Source organism: Balaenoptera musculus, chromosome 15, assembly GCF_009873245.2.
Source record: "Balaenoptera musculus isolate JJ_BM4_2016_0621 chromosome 15, mBalMus1.pri.v3, whole genome shotgun sequence".
Classification (NCBI taxonomy): domain Eukaryota; kingdom Metazoa; phylum Chordata; class Mammalia; order Artiodactyla; family Balaenopteridae; genus Balaenoptera; species Balaenoptera musculus.
In genome coordinates, this window is record NC_045799.1 from 75,930,033 (window position 1) to 75,949,345 (window position 19,313).

Below are 19,313 nucleotides of genomic sequence, written 5' to 3' on the forward strand. Positions count from 1 at the left end.
TTAAAGGAAACCATACAAAGGTGAGCCCTGGGCAGATGGCTTGTTTTCCAGCCCAGTGAGTCCACATTTGGCTCTCTGGGCAGGATGAGACATTCGGCTCTGCCTATGTGCACATACTGAATCTTCAAATGCACCTTTAGCTTTTCCTCCTTGGAAGAAGAATTACAAATTGGGCCTTAAAATATCCAACAGTTCTCAAGTAACATTTACCACACAGAGCTGCCTGGGCCTGCCTTAAAGCCCACCCACAATTTCATTTTCAATTAGCAGCTCCTCGAAAGGCAGTAATGAAAGCAGTTGCTAAAGAGCATTCAGATGTCACTGAAAGACTGTAAACCCAAACTGTAAATAGCACATTGTGAGTCGCCTGTCACCACCATCAACTCCCATGGGAATCTCGCAACACGTGGCTATCACAACCATCTGTTCAGCTCCCCAACTGACATCACTGCAAACCACACAGCCACCTACCCACTCCCACCTCCCACTCATTACCTGTCATGTACAGACTTGTGTGGAGATGGGACTGCTGTAAGTGGAGATTAGAATGCAGAACACATGGAGGCTTATTTCACGTTCTGTAGCTAAGATCTGGCCACATGCAGACAACACTGTATCTTCAGAAGAGGGAAAAGCTACCATTAAATTAACACAGAATGCAGTTTTAATATAAATAAAGGGAGTCTGTCTACCTTCATCAAGTATCCGAAGTGTAGTGTCTAAATCTTGTAAAGAGAAAAACATGCTGCCTCACCCTTTAATCACCAGTATTGTAGGAATTTACAGTAGGTAGAGTTGAGAATGATTTCTGTCACTGCCCATCTTACTCCTCTAAGAATATATAGTATATTTAGTATATTTAAATGGCCCTTAATAAAACTCCACACACACATACGTATAACAAATTCCTACTTTGGGATTAGTGAATGTCACTGTTTTATTAAACAATTTCTATAGGTCTCAGGATCATTGGAGCTGAGTTAATGCCCATTCTTTTAATTGCAGTTCCTTTTCCAATTCAGCCTATTTTCTCTCTATGGGTTTTATTTTATGAGATGGTAGTCAATGTGCTATGTCCTCTTTTTGGTCAATTTTTACTAAATTTTAATTAAGAGTTATATACATCACTTGGGATAAAATTTATTACTGGCCACCTCACTTCAAACATCTGTCTCACAGAAGTCAAGTGATATTTATGCTCACTCTTACCAACATGCAGGGCCAATAGAATATATCCCAGACAACAATGTACGGGGTCAAAAGACACAAAACAAAAATTCTAGAACTCAAAAAATAAACTCACTGCTTCTAAAGCCCAAGGGGGGGGAAAAAAAAAAACACCAAAAACCTTCACATAATCTGTTGTTATAATAGTCGCAGGTTTCCAAATACCAAACAAATACCTCCAATATAATACACAACTAATTCTGAAAAGAGATCAGCCTGGGTTGGAGGTTCCTCAAAAATCAGATGTTAAAAACTGGCATCTTATCCTTATTTCAAGTCAATCAAGATTCCAAGAGCAAGTATAAGCCAACCTCCTTCCTCACTCCTGGTCCCAGTCTTTTCTTACATGTTTTTACTCTTATTTCTGTAGTTTTGGCAAAGGGAAAGAAGTAGTGTGCAACTTAAATGCATCAGAAGGAAAAATAAAGAATTTTCTTTAATATCTCAATTTGTAACCTTCACATGACTACACAATTTTTAAAAAGCAAATGAAATCCCAATTAACACATTAAACTTGAAACTCTGAAGTATGAAGTAAAAACGACTTAACTGCAGCTCACATTTCTTGATACCAGCTCAATATACCTTCAGTCATTTAACCATTATAACAAATGTATTTATGAAAGAGCACCTAGCAAAGTGCATGTCTTTTCGTTACTAAAGTATAACACCTAATTACATTAGTGTTTCAAATGCTCTGATTTCCAGAAACCTGTAGGCTCTAGCGTCAAACTGGATAAATACCTGTGTGATTTCAGCCTGGATTTCCACCCAGAACTAATTAGAAGGTCTTCAGCAATGTGACTTGAACTGGGTCTGCTTAATCAAAGTTTTCCATTATAAATCCTCCTTCACAAGTTAATTTCTACTAGTAACAAATGTCACCAAGAAGTCTTCCGACAATCTGAGTGAGTCCACTGAAATAAAGGATCTGCCTCTGGTAGTAAATGCTCTCAAAGGAGAAGAGCACGGGCAAGACATACTGCTTCATCAGGATGGGTGCAAGCTCAGCTGGTGGCTTAGTCACCTGGGCCCTTGACCAACACAACCACTCACTCCAAATAAGGCGAACATGCAACGCCAATACACAAAGCAGACGCAGCCACCACGCAAAGCTTTAAACAAGAGCTCTAATTCTAAAGACTTGGCACTGGGATCAATCCCTCCTCTTCCTAGAAATCAGTATACATCTTTGATATCTACAATGTCAGCTATTAATCCTCCACCAAGTTTGACTCCACCAAACTAGACTTTCAGAGAGAGGAGCAAATTTCCATTCTTTACAAGCAACACCTACCCAGATCAATTTGTATAAAGATTTTTAAACCACGTAAGGCATTCCCACATAAGCCATTCTCACCAGCAAGGTTAGAGTCTAACTGCCGGGCTCCTGAAATATTCCCGAATTCCTTTATTTTCCTCCCAAATAGTGTTCTCCTATGGCTAGAAGCTATCTCAATAGGTTGCCTCTCTCTGGGAAATTCTGTCCTTAGATGAATGGCTTTTTGGCAGTTAAAATTCAGTTAGGAGGGAGACTCCGGAATTTATTTTGATGATCCATCCTTGTGTCTGTTAGTTAGAAGAGTTCATATAACCTAAAAATTCCTCCTAGCTCACTTAAGCCTATTTCCTCTGGTTCAGTTCATACTAGAGAAAGACGGGACAGACTAATGGACTAAATGAAGATTTAGAAATATCCACTCAGAGCCAAATCTGAGAGTTCTCTGAACCCTTATCAACTTTTCCTCATCTCTTTTCTATTTTTAAAACCCCTCTGCTCAGTGTTTTAAACTACAAAGTACTAAATTTTTAAAGCATCCCCTGTGGTCTAGAAGTTAGACCTACTGAAAGAAAACTAAACTCAAAGTCCTCAGAGGAGTTAAGTTTTCCCAAAACGCTTCTGCAGAAGTTAAGGCTCGGTCAGTTGGAAGGTTTGGCAGCACATGACTTCAATGTGCTCTTCAGCAGTTTCCCAGTTAGAGAGTAAAGATCCTTATGCAGAGGACCTATCAACCTCTGTTTTGATTTTCCCGCTCCCAAGTCAAAGTAGGAAAAACAAAACAAAACAAAACAAACAAAAAAAAACCAACCTACCATATCCTTATTAGTAAGAGCCAAAACTTTTTAATATAATGTTTGAGTACTCACATCGTGGGCAAATAGTTCTGTGTAGGACAAACATAAGCATAGGGGGGGTCAGAAAGACATGCAGTCTTTTATATAACACTTACTCCTTTCTTCATTTTTTAAAACCCCTTTGGAAATTAAGAAGAAAATTCAAATTTGCCATATAAAAAAGTGCAACCATTTTACAAGACAGTTGCCAGCTCAGCATCTTCTAAGTCAGTATGTATTTATACTTAAAAACATAATCCAACAAGTAAGTTCCATTGGGGTGGTTACTACTTAGAACACTTTCTTTTAACAGTATGGAAATGGAGAAGAGCACGGGCAAAATATACTGCTTCATCGAGATGGGTGCAAGCTCAGCTGGAGCTTTTTTTTTCACTCTTCTCCTTTAATGTCTTCACAGAGCCAACCAGTTACAGACTCCAAAACTAAATACTTTCAGACCTACTATGGTCTTCTTTTACAGACCTCAGCAACACTATATATCTGTGTTATTCAAAAACTTAAAGAATTATGGAACTGAGAAACCTTCTAATCCAAATCTCTCATTTTACAGATGGGCAGCAACAGACAGTGATTTGTTCAGGGTTTCATAATAGCACATATGATGCTAGGAATATTATAAATGAAAGTATTACAGCTTTACCTCAATTATCAACTTCTGTTTCCCTTCCTACTAAAATAACACTTGGATAGTATACTTTGGCATCAACACTGATGATAAGAAAACACCACTTGTTTTTAAAACTCTTACATAGGCCAAAGATACGATTCATTCTTTCCTTCTCCATGATTCATAAAAAGTGAGTCAAACTAATTGCTTTTCAAATATTTTCCCTGAAATAAGGATAGCTTTGATTTCAAATAACATTAGTACCAGAAGATAGATAATTAAGACCAAAAAGCTACTCGAATTTGAGACATACAAGTCCTTGCCTTCTTGTAAGATCATAAACTCTTTCACTAGAGGACAGAGTAGAAAGAAGGATTTCGAAGACAGAGAACAGAAAAGTCAGATCAAGTATGGAAGTAAGAGAGTCAAGGATGAGGAACCACAGCTGTGTGTAAGCTCAGAATTAAATTGATTTCTTGTCTGAAAGGGTAAGAAGCCCTCCTCCCACCCTGTTGGAGAGGCAGTGGTTACACTGCAACCTCTCTCCATCGGGAATAATCACTTTTGCTACATATCTCACATGGAGAGGCATGAGTTGGAAGTCACAAATACCACAGGAAAACTATCTTTTATAGAACGCAGCCCTTCCTCCCTCACCCCACTCTCTGTCAAAAAAAAAACAAAAAGTTTTTTTTTTTTAATCTTCATCCAAATGTGGTTGCCTTCAACTTTCCAAGCTCTTTCTCTGCTCTCTGTACTTGATAGTTTATCCTGTTTTCTTCTTGAGCTTTCATAGGCCATTTCTATGACCACAATCACTCCCTCTGACCAAATCAACTCATGTAGTTTCTAAAAATACTTGTAGACTCCCTGCATCTCACGACTTGGAGTCCTTATCTCAAACAAGGGAAGCAGAATATACAGGGAAAACAGAGAAAGGCAGAGAAATCTGGGTCTAAACCCTAGCTCTGTACCTCACTGTTAAGTGGCCTCAGGCAAGTCACTTTATTTCATTAAGCCCCAGTTTTCCCATCTGTAAAGTAACCATAATACCATCTACTAACCAGGGTTGTTGTGAAAATTGTAGATTATACTACACAAACTCCCTCACTGAACGACTGTACCGTGCTATGCATCAGATAAATGTTAATAATAACCATTATAACTCTAACCTGGCATTTCATTTCAGGACAAAGAAAAACCGCCATGTGTGTCAGAGTTGGGGATACTTCCCTGAGATCCTCATGAGTCCATGCTGAAATCCATCACTCTAGGTATTTTCTCAGAAGTTTACCCATCAAGTTCCACTCTGACACCAAACTTATTAAGGACTTTGATCTCTCAAATCTTTTAACTGAAATTCATCACCAAAAATATATTCTTGATTCTTTGTAAGAAAAATTTCCAAACTGGCTTGACCATTATCAAATAGGAAATTTGAGACGACAAACTTCTGTGCCTAAACCCCTAGCGATTCTGGTTCATCAGGTTCTAGGGTAGAGCTAGGAATATGTGTTTAATAAGGCTCATGATATGATTCTAATGATCTGTGAGGTTTTAGAACCACTGTTTTGTCTGATCCTAGATCTCTTCCCTCTGCAGAGAAACATCTGCAAACTAGGAATTACCTGTTCAGCTTCTAATTAGCAGCACCTGCTCTGTGAACCACACTCCCTTCCTCTGCTTCCTTCAAGTGATAGTCAATTCCACCCAGTGGTCCCTCCAAAAACAAACAAAACACACCGAGGACACAGGTAACTCAGCAGGTGCTAAAGCCTCCGGATTTGTGCTGAAAAATTGCTATAAACAGCTTCATTTCTCATTATTAATCTATCTCATATGGGGATTTCCACAGGCAGAAAGGCTCCCCAAATGCCAAGAGCTGTATTTTCTTGTGGATCATTGAAACCTAATTATTAAACAGCCCAGTAAGCCCCACTACCAGACTTTCATACAATCAGCAGATCACAAAGACAGTCCTGAATTATAGGCTGCGGAGGACACCTAAAGAACCAAAAGGCAAACTCATTTCTTCCAGTGCTCTCCCACATGCCACAGTATTTGGGCTTCCCTGGAAAATATAAATCTTATGCAGGGTACTGCCTGCATGCAGATAACCATTTTTAGCGCCTCAGAACCTTGAGATACACAGTGTATTTGAACAAATCTGCCTGTTTCCTTTGTTTTACCTCAGAGGATCTCTCCCTGCAAGTCAGTCTACCTGGACCATCACCAAGACTTCCGTTAGTCTGCCCTCAATGCCAGTAGTGACAGCATCAGGCTTTGTTACACAGAGCACATGTTACTGAAAGGGTACCGTGCTAAAGTTTCAAACTGTGATAAAAACAATGAGCTTGGTGTGGTATATTCTTTCAGAAGCAAACACACAGCTCTGCAGGGCAGCCCTCCGGCACCCACCAAGGATAATGTCTTCTCCACCTGTTAGGAAGAACCCCAGAGAAGCAGGCACCTGAGGAAGAGCAGCCACAGGAATGAACAAACCCTAAGCTTCCTCACCTGTCTGAGTCCCTTCGGCATTTTCTTTCTCTTCCCGAGGTGCTGGCAGAGGTTGCGGTCATTTTCCCGGTCTGAGCTGTAGTGGTGTGGGTGACTGAGTCTGCTCTTCTTGGAGTGAAAGGACAAGCCGTTGGTAAGTGCTTCCCGTTTCTTCTTGGTCAGAGGGGTCTGGCGTTTCTCCACGCGTTCCTGAGGCTTAAGTGCTACATCTTTCTGTAGAAAAAAAGAGAAGGAAAGTGGTGGTTACATAGGTAGCTAGCGTCACACCCAAAACAGAGGCTAAATGGGGTTCCTAGAAGGGAGGGAGTAAAGGCAAGAAAGTGGGGTATGACACTACCTAAAACTAAGAAACATGGCTCTCAATTTTTCTGACTCCCTAATGCCACAAATATATCCTTTCTATTCTTCTTGGGGAAGAAAAAGCTCAACAAAGCACAAAGTATCTGTCCATTAAAAGTGCCTTCACTGCTGCCTGGGGTAGTAGCTTTCCATCTGGCTCTCCCCTAGGTCCAGTGCATGCTATTCCCTGAGGAGCCTTAATACACTCACTTCCCAAGATGGTACATCAATTACGTTTCAGAAAAGGAGTACTAAGTGCACGCGCAATTCAAAAAAATCAGCACAAGACTGAACATACCAGGGCCAGGTGGATGTGAGCCAGCAAGAAAGAAACTGTCAATTCACATGATTAAAATGTTTCCTTAATGCATTATATTTTTACCACAAGTTCCTCTGAGCATCCTTAATTCCCATCTTCTTTGCAAAATGTAACAGCCATATTATCACCAAGATCAACAGCAACTTTTCACTTATTCCTGTGTGTGGCTGGGGGATGGGGGAGGGTGGGAGAAGGATCATGGATGCTCTGGAATAGGGAGCAGCACCTGTAGGAACTACAGGCAAGCATTTCAGGCCACATGACATAGGTTAGTTCTGTGCCTTCAGGCAGGTCAGGACATCCTGAGATATCAAAAGACCTGGGTTCGGGCTCTGATGCTGATATTATTCATTATGAAACTTGGAGTAAGTCACTGCAACTCTGAGCCCACATGGAAAATGGACTCAGATATGACCTGATACAATATATGTTAAAGTCCTTAGAACCCTGAGAAATGTACACATTAAGCAATAACACTAAAATGATTTGGCATTCAATCATTTGTTAATGAATAGATATGTTCCTCTTTACACTGAAAATGCTCCTTCCTGGAGCCTCATCTGCACACAGTTTCTCAGTTTCTGTGGTCCTAAATGCACATTTAAAAATAAAGTAAAACCAGGGACTCCCCTGGCGGTCCAGTGGTTAAGAATCTGCCTTCCAACGCAGGGGACACGGGTTTGACCCCTGGTCGGGGAACTAAGATCCCACATGCCGTGGGGCAACTAAGCCCACGCACCGCAACTACTGAGCCCGCATGCCACAACTAGAGAGCCCACGTGCTGCAACTACAGAGCCCATGCGCTCTGGAGCCCCCACACCGCAACTACTGAGCATGCGTGCTGCAACGAAAGATCCCGCTTGCCGCAACTAAGACCCGACGCAGCCAAAAATAAAATAATGTATTTTTTAAATAAAATAAAAAATAAAAACAAAAACAAACATTCCCCTTCATCCATTTCTCATTCTCAAAATACCACTCTCTCTTTCCTCTCCTTCACAGCCAGTATTCTTGGAGCAGTTATCTATCTATTCTACCTCTTCCTAATACCTCAGCACTCCCGACTTGACACACACGGTGCTCCTTGATGTCTTTCCCAATTCAGCCACGGCCATTATTTGGGGACCTTGGACATTTACATCTGCTTTGCCTTGGCCTCAAAAGCCCACCCTTCTACTCCCCTCCCTTTTCTAGTTCAAGAACCCTTCCCAGTGGCTGCCAGTTCAGGGAGACCGTTCTGTAATGCAAAGCACTGTTCTCAGGTCTCCACTCATTCAACAAATGTTTTTTGTGCACCTAGTATATTCCAAGTACAAACTTAGCACTGTCCTGCAGGCGCTGGGAAAACAATTGTGTGGGAGAAAAATCCCCACATCATGGAACTTAGAATTTAGGGGACAGATACTAATCAAATCACACAAATATATAATTGCAAACTGAACTAACTGCTCTAAGGGAAAGCTAACAGGGTGCTAAAACTGGGGGAAATGGTCTAGCCTAGAGGAGGGGACTGTTGCTGAGGAGATGACTGCCATTTGACCTAGATCTGAAAGTCTGGGCAGAGAGAACAGCTTGTGTAAAAGCCCTGAGGCAGCTGGCAGCATGATTCTTTGAAAGAATAAGGTCGGTACTAAGTATCAGTAACCCCAGTGCTTCACTTACAGAGCCAGGCAAGTAATAGATGGTCAAATTATGCTTGCTAAATAAATAATACAACTAAAATATCCAAATCTATAAACCACAATAGTGATTTAATAATATCTCAAGCTGTCTCTAACACAGAGTGAGTGAGGCAAGCTAGAAATGCTGATAGAAGCAAGAAACCAAGAAACCCAAATAAGCAGGCACTGCTGGCGCACAGGAAGGATCACAGCAAATAGCAAGAAGCCCCAGAAAAGGAGAAGGGCCTTATCTTTGGGGCAAGAATATATCAAAAATAATAATCCTACAAGGCAAATGAGTAGCTTCTGGTCTAACTTCTAGCTGCTTCCACTGTAGATGATTTACTCTCTGCCACTGGAGAGGCAGGTCTCCCAAGGCAATGAAGATGTGGTGAGGAAGTGTTGAGAGGACAAGGTGAGATCGAAGCAAGTACACATGGCCATTAATTCCAGTCTCAGAACCTTGCACACTATGCCTAACAGATGACAAATGTTCAACAAATGTCTGCTATGTTTATTGCTTTGTCTGATGTCCACTACCACAGTCAGCTGTGTCAGACATCTGCTCAGAATTTGGCCTCAAATGTAACCAATTTAGTCAGCTGTCATGAAAAAACACTCAGGTATAATGGCAACACTAGCAGAAGCAGCCAGGTAAGTCCCACTGTGGACTGCTTCTATATAATATGATTAAATTGTACCACTTCTAAGGGTAATACATAAACTCCCCACAGGCTGAAAAAAACACCTTTCTTTGTTCACACCGTCCACCTACTGCCCTACATCATATGGATGTAGAGTATAGGGTTAATAAACAAATGATATTTAATAATGTATCAGCTGTGCTTTTAGAAAAAAATTATGCCATTCTCTTCGGAGACCAAATCTTTTTTTCATACTGAAGGTGCTCCAAAGTATATTGAAAATTATGTGCAATTCCATACAAATGTGAATTAATATTTATGAGAGTATGGTATAATTTTTTCCAAATCCATTTTATTTTCATGTAGCATATTAATCAAGGCATTCTCACTGCACCACAGAATAGCTACACAGAGCAAATGGACCCCATGCCGTGACATCAGCTTGTAAGAGACCTGCTGAAGTCTTAGCAGCAGCAATACAATCATCTCAGCTCCAATTAATATTGAGATTTTCAACTCTGGAGGCTGTGTAGGGGAAGAGGGGAAGAGGGGAAGAAAGAGAGGCTCAAAACGTGTATAGAGGTGGTAGCTTAAGAGGTAAAGAATGCAGTCTTTTAAAAGTTTTTATTACATAAGAGGTTTTCAAAGATTATCTTTAGAGAGTATCTTTATACTTTCAAAGATACAGTTTTATTTATAAAATTACTGCATAGACCCTTTGGAACAGTTCCTGAAAAAAACAGGCTGCTATTTGTTTGTTCCCTCTATAAACCTATACGGACTGTTTACTGTGTATCAAGTAAAATAATCACTTAATTTCTCAATGGCTGTCTTGGGGGTGAAATGACAAAAACTGTCCATTGTAAGCAATGAGACTCAAAGACAAATAGCTTATAAACTACTCACCTTATAACATTCTAAAGAGTTGCACACATGATTACATACATGTGTATATGTGCATATATCCATCCACCAACAAATTATCAGCAACTAATTTAAGAATTTCCTTAAAGAAACTTGGGCAGCCTATAAAGTACTGCTTCAATATAAGAAGAAAAATTGTCTGGTTTATACAATAACTTTTTAGGATCGATGAATGGCAATTTTCAAAGGCCTGTTGAGTCATTAGTCTACCGTGGTTCACAAAGAAAATTAATGTCTATCAGAACTATCTACAGTGGTTTTTGAAAATAAGATGACTATGCCCCATACTCAGCAAGGGAAGCATTTAGCACACTAGCAAGGGAGGGGGGCAGGAGGATAAGGAAGAGATCTGGAAAAAATGCTTTAAGGCATTCATTTGACAATCACAGAAGAAGTAAGAAAGCCAGCCAGCCAACAACAGAAGGCTAGCTGGGAGGTAAAAAGATTTAGACATATTTTCTGGCAATAGAGGGGGTAAGTGCACAAGCTATGTACAACAGGCGGGGAACAGGTTTCTTGAATAGTTGAAATTATGTGATTTTTTAGGTCATTGGTGATGGAGGGCATGGTCACAGCAGTGCATATGCTGAGAGGGAGGCTCAGAGACCGACTAACCAAGGCAATCTCCTTCAACACCCAGCCTGTCTTCAAAATAGGCGATCTTGCTCTTGACTTTCCCTTCTCCCAAATTACAATCTTCCACCAAAGGCTTCCTCTGCCACTCTTAAAGTTCAAAATGAGATGGTTCGGTGTTGCACCAACTAAGGGAGAGCAGCGAATTGCAGATGAACCCTGTGTAGGCTGCACAGCTCCATTTGCTGATTAGAGGTGAAGCCAGAGACAACAGCAAATGAGGGCACGATTCGCCTGCCTTGCATGAAATAGGTTTTAGAAAGAGAGCCTCCATCTGATTTTTCCAGCCAAACTAGTCTGAGGGCAGCCCATCACTTACAAATATGTGTGCCTGCATGTGCCCAAGTGTACGTACATGTGTGAAAAAGGGGTGCAATCTAAGCAGAACCTCTTCTATTAGTTCTTTGATCTTAGGGATTTGCAAAGAAAATAACAAAGAAGCCCAGAGAAAAAGAAAAAGTGCTTTCTCTGTTACCATCACAAGACATTATCAGCTGTGTGCTGTCATTTTAGTCTGTCAAGTCCTTTCTTGGTTTATTATATTGCATTTGTATTTGTTTTTGAATGGCTTTACAAACACTGATTCCAACACTTCTCTTAAGTGCAAAAGAAGTAAAAGGGTTTACAGTAATAATAAGAAGTGAAAATTAGAGAAACAAAACATAACAGTGCTTTTAAAACTTAACTCTATATGGACATGTTCACAGTGGTCCCCCACTTTGGAGTTTTGAACAAATGGACTTATGAACAGACTTTCAGGACCTAAACTTTTTAGTAAGTACAGGAGACTTATAGGAATTTACAAATAAAATAATCAATATGGCATTCAAAAAAATAATCCCTCATGTTTTCATCTTTTAAAAACAAAAATCAAAATACCTACTATATGCCAGACATTTTGCCACCTGTTAGATTATCTAAGAAAGGATCCCAGAACTCGTGCAAATCGGTGAGCTATTACTCTAAAGTGGGTTAGGCAAGAAGCAAGTAAGGTGCTTCCTATTGCTATACTTCACGTTGGATTAAAATTGCAGCCCTGTATTGTCATAAAAATAGAGAAACAGATCGACAGAATAGAGTCCAGAAATAGACCTATTGATATATGGACAACTGGTTTTCAGCAAAACTGCAAAAACAATTCTGTGGAGAAATAATAATCTTTTTAACAAATGTTGATGGAACAAATAGATATCCATATGCAAAATAGATATGTATAATTTGATCCATATCTCAATCTAATTAGGAACATTAACTCAAAATGTATCATTAACCTAGGTGTAAAACCTAAAACTAAAAAACGTCTAGAAGAAAACTTTTGTAACCCTGGGTTAGGCAAAGATTTTTCAGATAAGATACCACAAGCACAATCCATAAAAGAACAACTTGATAAATTATACCTCATCAAAAATGAAAACTTCTGCTCTTCAAAAGACACTGTTAAGAAAATGAAGATACAAGCCACAGAACAGAAAAAATATTTCCAAAGTGTATATCTGATAAAAGTTTTGTATCTAGAATATATTCTTTTAAATTCTCAAAACTACATAAAAAGAAAATAACCCAATTTTTTAAAAGGACAAAAAATTTAAACCAATACTTAACTGAAGAAGATATATGGGTGACAAATAAACACATGAAAAGATGCTTAGCAACAGTAATCATTAGGGAAGTGCAAATTATAACCACTACATACATATTAGAATGGCTAAAATGAAAAAGCATGACCATCTCAAGTATGGGCAAGGATGTTGAGGAACTTTCATATACTACTGGTAGAAATGTAAAATGGTACAGCCACTTTAAAAAAATAGTTTGGCTGTTTCTTTAAAAGTTCAAAGTATACCTACCATATGCTCCAACCATTCTACTCTCAGGTATTTCCCCAAGGAAATAAAAACACATGCCCACATAAAGATTTGCCCATGAAGGCTCATATCAGCTTTGTTATAGCCTAAAACTGGAAAAAAAAAATGTATATCAACAGATGAATGAACTGTGATATAACCATTCAGTGGAATATTATTACTCAGCAATAAAAAGGAATAACCTATTTATGCATGCTACAGCATGAATAAATCTCAAAACAATTATGCTGAGTAAAAGAAATCAAACAAAAAAGAATACATTCTGTATGATTCCACTTACAATAAATTCTAAGAAATGTAAAATAATCAATAGTTCCCTTAGAGGTACAGGAAAAGGAGATTATTTGAGGACATGAGGAAACTTCTGGGGTGATGAGCATTTTCAATGTCTTGATTGTGGCAATGGTTTCATGGGTGTATACACGTGTCAAAACTTTTAAAATTTTACACTTTTAATTCATGCAATTTACTGGTATGTCAATTATACCTCAATAGACCTGTTTTTTAAATGGCAACCCTGGCCATCATGCACAACTGACATATTGTTATTACCAATTACTAGATGACATTGGGTGTCCATCAAAAGGAACTCATCTTTCACATTCCTGAAACAACAGGACGGCCACATTCTGAAAGGACTGGCTTTAGCCTATAATGTGGCCATGAACGTTCCACTGGAGACAACTCAGCTGTGGACGTGAATGTCTCAGTCAGACCGAGGAGCAGTGCCCGGTCTTCACATCACTGTCAGTGATAAGGTGGAGTTCACACTGTGCCTTTTTTTTCTTCACCTCTCTCAGCTATTCAGAGGCTAACCTTTTGTAGAGTTTTTCCTATCTTTCCTTCAAGTACCTTGGTTACTGTTTGGCCACATCCTCTCTTGTGAATACATTAATCAAAGAGCAAAGAAAGAAAACATAGATAAATTTTTACCTTTCCTAAATGTAAAAACAAAGAGGCAGCTTATTAAAATACTATATGTAATACATAATGATGCATATGACATAAGGGAATCCAAATGGAGAGAGAAAAAAAAAAGTTTAAAAAGAGAGAGAGCACAAGCACAGACAAATTCAGTATATGAAAACACCTGTCAAAGGTGTGGTGCCATTGTCAGAGGCAGAAGTGAGGAGCAAAAAAAAAAAAAATACCTCAAACCCGGCAGCTGAGGAGCTTTCCTAAATTATGGGATGAGATCACAACTATCAGCTTAAGTGAGATTTTTGTACACTCTGTGAATTGAAAAAGTCCCAGCAGTCTCCCATTCCCATAGATAATTGAGAGTTGGCTGCTGTTAGACCTTAACATGCTCAAAGTGGTTGAGTCCCTGGCAACCAGATGCTATTGCTTAAAACAGTTTAGGCTCTTAGCCCTGAAGGATTCCTAAAATTGGATTACAGTCCCTCCAGATAATCTGAGAAATACAGCATGACGAAAAGGAAACCTTAAGAAAAAATTAACTCCTCCATAACAGCAGCATTCTGAGAGCTGAGCACAGCATGACTGAGGCAGAAAATCTCATCAGTGAGGGCTTAAGGGCAATAAAGTACACAAAGGGTGAGTCCAAAAAAGGGGAAGGGAACCCACACAACAGAGGAGAGCATAATGGAAGCCAGAAGAGAAAGTGACCACCACACAATTCTCAGGCTTTTCGGAGGGCAGGAGTCTGGTTTGCTGCCTCGAGAGAGGCAAGCAGATGCAAATTTCTACTGCTTTCTCATCCACTCAAATCTAATTCACTGAGGTCACACACACACTTGAGAGGACGTGTAGTGCTAATGATACCCCTTTTAATTAGCCATTACTCATTTTTGACTAGGCATTCTATGCAAAAGATGGGGAAAGGGTTAATTAATGTACTTATTACATTGCAGCAAAACAGTTAGTAATTGGGCCTTCCCTGTAATACTCAGGTTTAGCTCCACAGGGAGAGTGTCTATAACTTCATCATCCCTGAATTCCTAGCAGAGAACACAGAATGAGGCACACAGTGAGCTGTTTCTGAACAAATGAATCAGAGAAAGGAAGACACCATGAATGCTCCTCTCACTCTAGAGGCTGTGCCCCCACCCTATGAATCGTACTAGTCCCTCCCTCCTCCTTCCTCACATTTCTAACCAAGAACTTTCAAACTCATTATCCCCCACCACATACTTGGTAAAGCCATTATTCCCCTATGTATTAAGAGGGAGTGAACAGAGCCTCAAGCGATAACGTTAAGTTACCTTATTCAACCCAAGAGAAAACAAAACGATAAAGGAGACTGATTGGGAAACATGTCAGGTCTTGCCATCATCTTTGTGGCTTGATTTCATGGCTAAATTTCCATTTACTGAGCCTCAATACCTCTCTATTCACAGAAAAATCAAGAGTGGTTGATACTATCATCCAGATATTTGAGACAAGGACCCTGATTAGCCAGTGGAGACCTCTCCATATCCAGATTAGTAATAAGGTACAGACTTTTATTTTCTTCCCTTAAAATGTTCCCAATTTCTTCTCTTCCCCAGATACCCACATACTACCACATCTTCATTTTAAGTGACCAATGAATCTTTAATTACTTAAGGAAAGATGCAGTGCATCCTTTCATTTCAGTTTTCCAACAGAGTGAAATAATGAACCAGAGGAGAAACAGAAAGCAAAATAAAGACTGGGATTCTGAGCCATGGAAGAGTCCTCCATTCTTTCCTGCCATGCTATACCAGTTCTGATCCTTTAAACTTCCCCAGAAGAGAATAAGAAAAAAAAATCCTGATGTGACTCCGAATCTTACGAAGTGGGACAAAAGGGAAGACCACTAATATGTCCTTCTAGCTCTGGCTCTTAAGAAGTCAAACCTCCATTAACAGGCGGCAGAGAGCACCTTGATATTTGACTTTACTTAGGGCTACAGAGGTCGCGGATGGGTATAAGTAACCACTTCTAGGAGAGGCTCATTTAGTAGAACAAAATCTCTCAATCCCTCTCTCTCTCACGTACTCACACACACCCTCACACACTCACACACACACACAAAAGGCACATTCTGTCCACTCAGCAGACAGGAAGCAATTTCACAAAGGTAATTTAATGTTTGGGATTATTTAGTAACAGGAAAAGCAACTTCTGGCAAAATTCACATTATGTGGGCCCTGAATATAAATAGTTTATACAGCATATTGGGAAGGGTATGTGGATGACAGACAATCCCTTTATGGCTCAAGTTTTTCAAGTGGTTCAGATAGGTGTTTAGAGAACTATGAAATAATTATTACTTGAGTAATAATTCTAACTTTCTCACAACTTCCCAGAAACTGTAGTCAACTTCCCATTGGAAATGAGGAGGCATTCCTTCATTTACAGAGCAGTGATACAGAGAACCAACATGCCCATGTGTATACACACCTCCTTGTACTCCACGAGCAACTGTTACAGCCTTTCTCAAATTAATTTTAATTGGCTTGCCAAGGGCATAGACCAACCTATTTCAATATCTGTAAATTTAGGGTCCTCCATGAGATAATCTCTTAGGTTCCATTAAACTCCCTGATGTTATTATTATCCTGGGAGGCTATTTAGCACATATAAAACGTTCAACCAATGTAGCTTAGAGTTCACTGATTCAGTAGAAGTTTTTCTTCGAGATCATTTTTCCCAGACCTTTAAATATCTCTGTGAGATTTCTCTTACATGAAAGCACCCTTCGAGTTCTTTTGTCCCAACTTGACTTTGATTTGAGAACTAGACATGATTGAATAAAAGGTCAGACAATTTCTGAATATAAAGTAAGGACTAATTTATGACTTTTTATAACCACTAATATTAGTATAGCAACTGGGAGTTGAGAGTTTACAAGGTAAAATCATCATTTCACTTGATTTCCTAATAACCTTATACAGCAGGCACCATCATTTTCATTTTCTAAATTAGGAAGCTGAGGCTTGGTAAACAAATGACATCCCAAAGTCAGACAGTCAGCTATTGTCAACAAACTGGGAGTCCCTTGGTTCTAATCCTACTCTCGTTCCCTAACACCAAGTCATTACAGCCTTATTTGTAAGTGTCAGGATTATGACCTTTTGTTTGAAGAAAATTTTAAATTATACTTTAGTACTGTCTCATTATAAAATCCTCTACTCACCTCCATTTCCCCTCCAAAGCATAATTAGGGAAAGGCTATGCCACTGACGTCAAATGTTTGAACTCTTTCTGAAGGATTCAAATCAGCAATAAAAATCCAGACAGAAATAAAAGCTTTGGCTTTTCTCTAAAACTGACAATTTTATTTCAGGGATGAAAAGTGGCAGAGAATGACACCATTCTGACCTTAAAAAAATAAGAAGCTATACAAATGCTCCAGTCCCTGAATTCCACATGTTCTGCCTATGTGGCTCAATAAATATTAATGGATAATGACAGCAGCTATAAATACCCACAGGTGCAAAAAAACAAATTCTTGTTTAGCGTATATTGCAAATGCTCTATCACTAAATGAGACATGTACACAGGTTTCATGGAAAGTCTTCCCAGTCTGGGAGCTTGTTCACACAGTTCCAGCCTATGAATGCACACTCCCTTTCCTATCACCGACCCCCCATCTTCTATTTCAGGTTTTAGCCAGAAGCATTTTCTTTCCTTTAGCATCATATGGGTAAAAATAAAATGAACTATCCTGCAGGCTTTCCCAGAACACAGAAAAGTATTTAAGGTGTACCCACTGACCTGAGACACGGACCAAATAAACTTCTCAAGCTATTTCTGCAATAAGAAAAAAATTACATACTACAATTGTAGTTGAGGGAAGAAAGGAGACTGTCTTTTCCACTGGTTACTACATTGACTGGAGAAATGAAAGGCAGTGTCAGTTTGCATAAGAGACTTGGATACTGATTCTGAGGCAATTATGTCATGCAAAGTTGTCCACATTTTTACTCAGTTTGCTGAACAAGCCACAGGCTTGTCTCTATACCAAAACTTCCTATAGATAGACTTAGTGATGTTTAGGTACTTATTGGGTCTATCAGATTTGATAATGGAATCAATCTCTCCCTTTAGAAGCTCTGGGTTAATGGCAAAGTTTATTAAACTGCAGGCAGTCATTCAGAAAAGATCAATAGAGACATGATTACAGAGTAACCAGAGGATTAAACACAAGATTTATCACAAAATTAAACTGAATTAAATGTTCTCTGATAGCACTTGAAATGCTGTCGATACTTTAACTCATAATCTACACTTTCTGTGTTTACCTAATAGGCAATTGGGGTGTCTGACTTGAGAAAATGACTTCTATATAAAAACATAAGCCAAAGAGATTTGCTGAAAGCATTGGAAGTCCCTTCTGAAAATGTTCTCCCATTTTTAAGAAGCAGCACTTTAATTTTTCTATAAGCGCTGTCCACAGTTAACTCAGTAGAGTTTTGAGTTACTAAGTATTGACACATAACCCATTCTGCCCATGCCTAAGGCACACACATACAGGTATCCCCCACTTTTCCAAAGTCCACTATATACCACTTGGCTTTTACAAAAAAACTGTATCAGCATCTGTCTTCCCTAACCAAAAGAAATCCAAAGAGGATTTTCACTTTTATGGAAAGAGGTTTAAAGCAAAAATAGCATTCAGTGTCTGTTTTGCAAAGAGGTGTTACAGAGGGCAGCATCCACCCCAAGCAGCAAGAGTGGCACCACCAAGCTCCTTCCTGGGAACTACACTCAGCATCTTAGCATCAAGTCGCCATAGCTTTGAACTGTGTCTGTGAGCATCTGTGCTTTATCTCTACTTTGTGTATCCTTTAGCAAGATTGTGTCCTAAGGTAATTGCTTCTTGGCTTTATGACATTTTGGCTTAAGAAAGGTTTCATGGGAATGCCCTACTTTCAGATAGTGGGGGAAACCTGTACATCCTCACAGGCATATATCTTAGAAACTGTGTCTGCAAGTTACATACTTTAAACAACTTCCTTCCCTTTAAACAATTTCGTTCACTTCTCTCACACAGAAGCATGCGGTGTGACATTGGCCCTTGGTCCCATGAGGAAAGGGGGCTGGAAAATGTCATCTAGATGTAGGAAAATCAACCCTTCCACATCCTGGGAGGATTTACTGATGCCACCATAAGCTCAGCAAATTACATTCATAAAGGTGAAATCCCCTTCATAGCCTGTGAAAGGTAACCACTGGCTATACAAACTGGAAACAGCATATACACTTGCAATCAGTGGAGGTGTCAATATACACGATGGCTGTTAAAACTGACATCAGTACCACAGTGAGAGAGAACAGCTCTGCAGGACCTGAAATGATAAAGGCCAAGCCTGCTGTGTGAGTTTGGGAGGGTATGTGCATAAGCAGATAGGTTGGTAGGGAAATCAGTTATGGGGCAAAAATGGAGCCTGTGGTTTAAACTATACCTTGGATGGCAGCGTGCCAGAGGGAGGCTTTCCTTTTTCGCTTGT

General features: G+C 39.5%; 1 protein-coding gene across 1 annotated transcript in view; it reads right to left on the reverse strand.

The window, feature by feature from the left end:
• Positions 1-19,313, reverse strand: part of AUTS2 (activator of transcription and developmental regulator AUTS2) — a 1,126,617-nt gene that overhangs the window by 840,879 nt on the left and 266,425 nt on the right. The window contains exon 2 of the mRNA XM_036824148.1: positions 6,488-6,700. Within this exon, the coding sequence (XP_036680043.1) occupies positions 6,488-6,700 (213 nt within the window). The remainder of the gene's footprint in view (positions 1-6,487; positions 6,701-19,313) is intronic.